Below are 9,123 nucleotides of genomic sequence, written 5' to 3'. Positions count from 1 at the left end.
AATCACTAGTTTCCTATACTTTGGTCATCTGTGATTTGAAACTGCTTCAATTTTTGAATCATGCACTAAAATGAGCTTTCAATACAGATGAACCGGGTGGATATAGTCACATACATCACAGTCGGCCCCACAGTCAGGGGTCCCACCCACCTTGGTGGATCCGAGGTCCCACCTAATCTGGTCCTGTCGGAACTGTAAAAGTTGTGGCCCACCATAATATACGTGCTTTACCACTCTGTCCATCCATTTTGCCAGCTCATATTAGGCACAAGCCCAAAAATGAGGTAGATCCAAATCTCAGTTGGACCCACTACAGAAACGCTGTTGATTGAACTTTGCCATCCAACCTGTTGATTAGGTCACAGCGACCTGGGTAAAGGGAAAACACAAATTTACCCTTGACAAGTTTTTAATGCTGGGCGTTCTGCCACCCTTGTTTCCTATGGTGTCACAAACGAATCCAAGTCGCTCACAGTGCACCACTCGATGAATGGTCAGGATCCTACCAATAGAAGCCACGCGGAGCGCGCCTCGCCTTGAAACTCGAATCATCAGTAGAGGAAAATGGCCGTTACATGCAAAAGCCCTTTGTATAGTTGTATATTTCTTCCCCACCCAAAACATTTCCCAGCCATCGATCCTTTTCCTCGTTTCTCAGATGGATGCTTTGGGAAATGGAAGGTTTTGGTGGAAATGGCCTTCCAAAGGCCATCGATTCCGCTCCTCCAGATCCAAGCCCTCGGATTCCACGGACGGTGGAGGTTCCACCATCAAAGGAGGCACAGGAAGAAGCTTCAACTTTCCTATCAAGCAAGCGGCCACAGCTGCTTCTCTCACTCTCACTGGCGACACTGTCGCACAGCTCCACAGCCGCTGGAAGCTCCACGGTCCGTCCCATTCCAATCCCAAGGTCGTAGCCTCGTTTCATCCCTTCCTCCCTCTCCCCCCCTTCTTCCGAGATTTAGATGAATATTGTTGCATTGGCTTTACTCGAATGCGTCCGAATTCTATGATTCTCCAAAAGAAAAATTGAGACAAGGCGTTTGGGCTGGTATTGAAATGTGTTTGGATCCGAAACTATTTTGAAAATATCGTGTTACACGGAACTATACTAGCTGAGTTGCACCATTTCTCCCAAAACTATCATACGATATGTAACTACATTAGTATTTTAAATTTGGAATCTCCATTTACGGTTACATATGGAACTATCTTAGGTGAGTTGTGTGGCTTCTTCTAAAAATATCATATGATATGAAACTATCTTAGCTGATATGAAACTATCTTAGCTGAGTTGCGGTGGTTCCAAATGAATTTTTAAATTCGGAATCTCAATTTGCAGTTACTCTGATCGGCTCCCATTCCTTGCTACTTTGTACTGTCAAATTTGTAATACTAGAATGAATGGGTGCTTGCTAGCAGTCAGAGTGTTGGGTATCCGCGGTAGCAAACCCCGAATCCGGATTAGACGAGATTAAGCAAACGAAATCAAGCAATCACAAAGCACACACGATTTTACGTGAAAAAACCTTTGCGGGAAAAAACCACGGCACAAAGCGACAGTGAATCACTATGAAAACAAAGTACAAGAGATGGAATCATTTACAATAATCTGAAAACTGACGCAGGGATGAACATGATGAGGTCGATCACCGTCTTCCTCAAGGATAACTACTCCAAATCCACGGAGCTTCTTTGGACTCCTCATAGAGACTTCTCGAATCCACGAGGAAAAAGCAAGAAATAATAGAAATAAATTCTATAAAATTCGTAATTTGATTGATGATTGAAATAAACGAGTTTACAACCCTTTAAATAGGGATATCAAGCCTGGAAAGAAATTTCGGAATTAAACTATAACTAAAACTCTCTAAAATTCGTAACTTACTATAAATAGTAAATTTCTATTTAGAGTAAGTGTCCTATGTGGGTTAACCACGTTATTCTCCTAATTTTTCTAAACACTTTTCATGTCGGACACAACTCCTAAAGCCCACTGGATGAAGAGTTATAATCAAACTAAAACTTACTAAAATAGTAAAAATGGAAATAAACATGGAATTCAACTGTCGATCTGATGGAATCTTGTAAATTCGGTTTGCTAAAGTAGCTTGTCCTACCCCAAAATCATATATGGTACGTCAAGTAACTCATTCCGGTTTGCGAGATATGCCTGTTTTAAGGTTCCGATGGTCTTGATGACTTCCGCCTCCGATCGGGCCTTCTCTGGTCCATCTTGGACATGAAAGTGTCCGCGACCTGCTCTACATCAGTCCCCTCCACTTCAAAAGAACTCGTCCTCGAGTTCTCGTGCTGCTTCGATTCTTGATACTCGGTTAGGTGCGCCGTAACGATACCCGAATCAAAAGTTATGATTAATTTACAGTCCACCTTCTTTTAGTCCAACCATGCTATGAATATATCTATGCCACGTCCTACATCAAAAACCCTTTTTTTTTTTACCTTACCCAAACCCCCCATAAACATTTACCCCTCTTTAGAATAGCTTAGAATTACCCTAATCCCGCAATTACACTCATATATAGTGTCTCACTCAGAATAGGAAACAATTTCTGCAATTCTGCAAAACTGCGTGCTTCTGTCGATGGGATCAACAACCATCGAAGGCTCTTCGATGGGATTGAAGCCGCCTTCGATCAGATCGATTTGGACCCAATGATTGTTCAACGAGCAATTGGAATAAATCGAGATTTTCTTGATGGGATTGACAGCTGCTCGATGGGATCGAGTGGTCTATTGATGCCCTCGACAAACCCAGTTACAAAAAAATCTAAGACATCTAATAACATAGAGTGCGTGTGGATTGACACTACATTGAGTTAAGTTTTTACCGTACTTGTTTCAAATTGCACCATATGGAAGTGTTCCAGTTTTTTGACAGTTGCAACCGAGCTTTACATTCATAAATTTGCGAAAGGAAAATTCAAGCACATTGTGTAACTCAACAAAAGATATCAAGGCTTGAGATCATTGCATTTGGAATTATGATCAAATATACCTGATTCCTGCCAACAATCTTTTTTCTTCTGTTTTATTTTTATTTTTATTTTTATTTTTAATTTCTTTAATTTTTTTTTTCTACTGCTTTTAGTTTGAGCATTTCTTTATGTAGTGTGTTTTTCAAGGAAATGTTCAGTGTTTGACTGATATCCTTTCCACCTGCTCAGCCCAACATACTGCAATCAGATTGTTTGGCAGGCTCATGGTTGATGCTAGATATGCCCCAAATTCCTCTATCAGCCATCGGAAGATCCTAACTGTGCAGCTGGGATTAAATGTGCACTCATGATTGTGATTGTCTATTTTTATTGGATGGATAGTTTCATGTGATACGGCAGATATAGGGCATGGCCCATCCATGATGCCGTCCACCAGATCAATGACTTATATTACTGAAAGTTGGCCCCCATCTGTGTGATTGCTGGGTTCAACAAATACCCTTGTTTCTTTCGATCAAGCATCATATAGTAACTTGTTTAGTTTATGGTAAGAGAGATACACATTTGGATTTTGTGCTAAACTGTACTTCATTATGCTTATCAACCATGGTATAGGTTCTAGCTCATAATTATTGAAAGGGAGGGAAATGCATTTGAGCAACCATAAAGAGATTCCCTTGCATGGTCATGAAGGTTTAAAATCGGTGTGTTGGGTATTGTGTTGTTCACCACCAACATGGCCCCATATTGCCCTGTCTCACTATGGGTCGAGCTATTTCAGGATGATGCAGCTGTATCATTCATGGACAATTTCAGTGCGTATTGATTTTGGATGATACTTTGAACCTTGATGTTCATACACTTTTTTACATGCATCTTTGCTATTGCCTGGTCATATTCTGATACATGCATTGTTCTTCAGTTCCACCTATCCGTTACTGCATTGTAATGCGAAGTGTTTGAGTTTTTGCCAATCAATTTGTTTCCAGAATGTCATGTTGAACCTCCTGTCAGATCATGATTGGCTTCGGGCACTTCGGATGGCTTCCTATGGGTTTCTTCTATATGGGCCCGGCTCTTATGCATGGTACCAGTACCTTGATTACTGTTTGCCAAAGTCAACATTTGAAAACCTCTCGCTGAAGGTATGTGTTCTTCGAGTTCTGTTGCTGAAGTTGTTGCCATCTTTGAAGAACTTCCTATAAAAATGAAATTTCATTTCTTTAGATGGGTTTGCATTTGGTTGAGTTTGTATGTTCCTTTTCTTGCAGGTTTTACTAAACCAGGTTGTCCTGGGTCCTGTAGTTATTGGTGTTATTTTTGCATGGAATAACGTATGGCAAGGGAGTCTGTCACAGCTTCCAGACAAATATAAAAGGGATGCCCTTCCTACTCTACTCTATGGTATAGTGTCTGTACAATTAAGACTTGATTGGCACAACACCCTGCTGCATAGCTCAAGTGGTAGACTGAGTGAAAGATACCTCGTTTCAACATTGAGGTCTTGGTATCGATCCCTAGTGGGGGTGGCTAACAGTGAAGTGTGAACTGACAGTGTTGTGTGTGTACTAACAAGCTAACAGGAAAAAGAAGAAGAAGACTTGATTGGCATGCTTTGACCCACATTTATGCCATTTTCATTTCTTTCTGGTTGTTTTGCAGGGTTTAGGTTTTGGATTCCTGTCAGTGTACTAAATTTTTGGTACTTCTTTACCTTTTCTTAGTTTTAAGAGTTTTATTTTTTGTGCCTTCTTGAGGAAATCAAGCTACTGTACTTACCATTCTCAAAAGAACGGATGCAGCTTATATTGTTCTGAAATGACCACAAATACATTCCCTTAATATTATGTAGATTGACTAAGGCTTCTTTTGGATTCACAAGTGAATTGAATTGCGAACACCCAGCTTAGAAATGACAAAAACTAATGGTGTTTCCTAGTATTCATTGTGAGGAAGTAGCCCTCAGATTGCATCTCAAACTAAAAGGTAGCCTTCAAGTTCCAGTTCTGTTTCTTTTTGATGCATCTGGACCATCCATCACTATCAAATGGACCCCCGTTGATGGTGGGGCTGGATGTAAAGGAGTCCATATGCAGGGTATTTTGGGATATTTTCGAGAAGATCTTTTATGAGAGTTAGAATCTTTTAACAGCTTGTTAGTTTTTACTAGAAATCTACATGATAATCTTTGAGTGGATTTATTATGTCATAGGGAGTATAAAAGTAGTAAAGTCCAGATCTTAAAGATCTATTTAGATCTCTATCTGTTGTATCTAGGCCTATGTAAAGATCTCCAAGGCCATATGGACAGGAGAGTTGATTAATGAGAGTGGAAAAGAAGTGTGACTTTGGGGATAAAATATTCTCTTGTAGAAGGAGAAAACTCTAAAAAAGTCAACCTCTTTGAATTTTTGGTTTGTGCAAAAATCCATTCTCCTCTTGTTCTTTTCTTCTTTCTTATCCATCCCATGTCAATTGGTATTAAACCAAATTCATTTGTGGGTGCGTGTGAGACTAATAGAGAGCAACGAGAGGAATGTCGTGGAGGAAACAGTAGGGGGATATGATTATATTGAGGGATTGCTCCATGAAATTTTTAGTGGATCGGATAATTTGACAATGTCGACACAACATCAAGGAGAGGGATTGCTCGATGAAATTTTTAGTCGATTGGATAATTTGACAATGTCGACACAACATCAAGGAGTGCCCAACGTCTTGGAATCGGATATTTTAGTGGTTCCAACTGTGTTTCGTTTGATCATCCTTGTGGTAGAAAAAGATGACAGATTGGAGAACTGTGATTATGCTTATGATGTAAAACTTGAGATGGTCATGTTTTATGAAGAATATGAGAATTTTAAAGAACAAATCCAAAATTCATTAGAAGGAGCGGTTGAAGATCAAATGATGATATGCCTAGCTAAAGCGCCAAAATTGAAGAAGATACATGTGGAGTTCATCAGTGGACTATGAATATATCGATGGATCCACAGATGGATTAGTCAATGGTGTGGATAGATTGACGGGGGAAGATGAGCCAGCTCAACGATCAAACTGCCGTGCATGCCAATGTTGAAATGGACATGTTGGTCCCATCCATCGATGACCAGAGCGCATAAAGTGGAGACCAACAATGATAAGGACAACATTGCATTTGATAAGGAGCTGATAGACTCACAACTCCACTACCACATAAGTGGAAGTGATGCCTAGAATGTGCAGAAGATGAAGATGAAAGAAGAGGTGGGGTACCTATGGCACCGTCCAGTTCAAGTGGTTAGATCCAACATGTAGGCCTCCACCATCAATTGCCGCCAAAGCCAAGGAAACACATTATAAAGTAGGATTGTTTTGACAGATCACTACTAGCTATCAACTCAAGGATGAGTTGGTGGTAGAAAAAGATGATATCTTGATTATACTTATTATGTAAAACTTGTGATGACCATGTTTTATGAAGAAAATGATAATTTTAAAGAACAAATCCAAAATTCATTAAAAGTAGCGTTTGAAGATCAGACAGATGATGTGCCTGGCGAAAGCACCAAAATTGAAGAAGATACTGTGAAGAGTCCATCGGTGGACTGATAGATGAATATATCTAATGGGTCCACAAATGGATTAGTCAATGGTGCAGACAACAAATTGATGGTTAAATTATCAGGGGAGATGAGCAGGTCAACGATCAAACTGATGCATTCTATGGTGTGTGCTAAGGTTGAAATGGACATGTTTGTCCCATCCCAATGATGACTAGAGCACATAAATTGGAGACCAACAACGATAAGGACAACATTGCATTCGATAAGGAGCCGACAGACTCACAACTCCATTACCACAGAAGTGGAACATGAAGGTGAAAGAATAGGTGGAGCATCTACGGCACCATCCGATGTGTGGTCAAATCGAACATGTAGGTCTCCACCATCTTTAGATCTTTATCTCTTATATTTAGGCCTATATGAAGACCTCTATGACTATCTTTATGGAAGAGTTGATGAGAGAGAGTGGAATAAGAAAAGTGTGAGCTTTTAGGGAGAAAATATTCTCTTGTAGAGGGAGAAACCCCTAAACAAATCAACCTCTTTGAATTGTATGGTTCGTGCAAAAAACCGTTCTTCTCCTCTTCTTTTCTTCTTTCTCGTTCATCCTACATTACTTTTGGTCCAAGTGGACACATACGGAACTGCAAATTGGAGCCAACACCCTCAATATTCATGTTAGGGAAGAAAATCACAATTTAATTATTTTGTCTTCATTAGGCTTAGTTGTGATTCCATTTGATAGTGCATCCAAAGACACCCTAGTCTTTTGAGTTCACATAAAATTCATAAAAACACTGTAATTCTGCAAATAAATAGTAAGAGTATTTTGTTTCACTTGGAACTCCTTGGAGCATTCCTAATAAAAAGAGTAATCAGATTGGAGTTTCCATTTACTTAGTTACGTTAATAAATGTTTGATGGAAAAATGTTCTGGAACATTAATAAAACGAGCATAATAGATCACTCTGAAGAATGTCCAAGACAAAATCTGTACATGAACAATAGACAGAGTGATGTTTTGCAATGCCACAATTAGAGGATTTATCTGAAGAAGAATGCTACGTGTAGAATTTCACAACTTTCAGCATGTTTTTGTACATGAGTTCCAGATCCAGACACACTCATCTGGCAGGCAACATCATAGATGGCTCATGGCCCAAAATCCGGACCAACTGGAAGTACTTAATAAGAGACGTCTAGCAATAGAACCTGACCCCTTTATATGGATTGGATTCTGTGATTAAAGCATGGTTGAATATAAACTATGTAGTTTGAATACTTGTTCCTTCTACAATTCATTACCTAAGAATTGTGGGGCATAAAAAAATTCAACTTGATATCATCTCCTTAGACAGTTATTGATTACTTGTTTTGAGTAGTTGAATATAAACTATGTAGTTTGAATACTTGTTCATTCTACAATTCATTACCTAAGAATTGTGGGGCATAGAAAAATTCAACTTGATATCATCTCCTTAGATGGTAATTGATTACTTGTTTTGAGCCTTCGTGCTAGTGATAATAGCCTCGAATTTGTCACTTTAAAATACAATCTGAACTTCATGCTTGCAAATTATAATAAAAAGGATTTATGTTACTCATTGATGATCATATGCGCTACATGTCCTTGCTTAGTCACGAATTGACAATTTGATATGGCATGTTTGTAGGGCCATTCCTCTTCAAGCCCGTGTAGCATTCATGTCTACCTGCTCCATTTTTTGGAACTTTTACTTGTCCTCAACCATGAGCAAATAATCCACTGGTCTGTCTTCTACCGGAGAGCCTAGCCTGGCGACAAGCAGGAGGTATTGTTCCCAAGTCTCAACTTATGCTTTCTCCCTGTTCTATTTGGCTGGTTAGGTTCTTTATTCCTTCCATTTGAAAGTTTATATTTGTTTTGCCATCAGGTTGTTGGCCCCAAGTGGCAAAAAATAGGAGAAGCATTTTTCTTTTTTTTTTGTGGTATTTCTTGAAAGCCAATGTTTCTCCAATTTTATGTTCCTTTTTCCTTGTTGGATGCAATAATAGAAGATTAAATCACCTCATAATTTAGCATTGGGATTGAAATGCATCTTTACATGCCAGCATAACTAGTCATTCTGTTCTACTCCATTTGTGCTACGATTACAATCTCCCAACAGGCTTTTGCATTTGAATCCGAATTTCATTTCTTAAAATGTCTAAAACCAAGAGTATGGTATTTGCTTAGGTCATTAAATCAACTCATCACCAAGGAATAAAATGCCTTCTCAAATTTCTTGAGAACACATGATTCTGTGACACTTTTGGGCACCTTCTGCTGGCAGCTAAACATGCAATACACTGTTCTTTCCATCTTCTCTGTAAAAACTTTTAATAGGTCTCTTGACTATTTTCCTCTAAATCCTAGGTTATGAAAAATAAATGTATGGTGAGGCATACATGTTTGTGTAATGATAGCATAAGTGGCAACAGATTCGGGTGCAGGAGCGCGGAAGCATCCGTTTCAAAATGTAAACGAGAAACGAGTAGAAATAGGTAGGAAGAGGGAGCGGTGCCCTAGCCGTGCAATTAATAGGCATGCTCTGAAGGAGCTTCTCTTTTTAGAAGGTAGAAAAAAATTGACCGGTGCT

At 39.2% G+C, this 9,123-nt stretch overlaps 1 protein-coding gene across 1 annotated transcript; it reads left to right on the top strand.

The window, feature by feature from the left end:
- The first annotated feature begins 528 nt into the window (after nt 1–528).
- Nucleotides 529–8,432, top strand: LOC131240958 (uncharacterized). Its single transcript, XM_058239523.1, has 5 exons — nt 529–910; nt 3,950–4,105; nt 4,232–4,364; nt 4,623–4,662; nt 8,179–8,432. Exons 1-5 carry the CDS (start codon nt 659–661, stop codon nt 8,264–8,266), a joined length of 669 nt encoding a protein of 222 aa, XP_058095506.1. The 5' UTR covers nt 529–658; the 3' UTR covers nt 8,267–8,432.
- The last annotated feature ends 691 nt before the right edge of the window (nt 8,433–9,123 follow it).

The sequence above is a fragment of the Magnolia sinica genome, chromosome 3, assembly GCF_029962835.1.
Source record: "Magnolia sinica isolate HGM2019 chromosome 3, MsV1, whole genome shotgun sequence".
NCBI lineage: Eukaryota > Viridiplantae > Streptophyta > Magnoliopsida > Magnoliales > Magnoliaceae > Magnolia > Magnolia sinica.
This window is presented reverse-complemented; position numbering and strand designations above follow the sequence as displayed.

Coding starts and splice junctions, on each gene's coding strand:
- LOC131240958 (XM_058239523.1), top strand. CDS start 659: ATGGATGCTTTGGGAAATGGAAGGTTTTGGTGGAAATGGCCTTCCAAA. Junction 4,106..4,231: donor TTGAAAACCTCTCGCTGAAG/GTATGTGTTCTT, acceptor CTTTTCTTGCAG/GTTTTACTAAACCAGGTTGT. Junction 4,663..8,178: donor GTCAGTGTACTAAATTTTTG/GTACTTCTTTAC, acceptor GCATGTTTGTAG/GGCCATTCCTCTTCAAGCCC.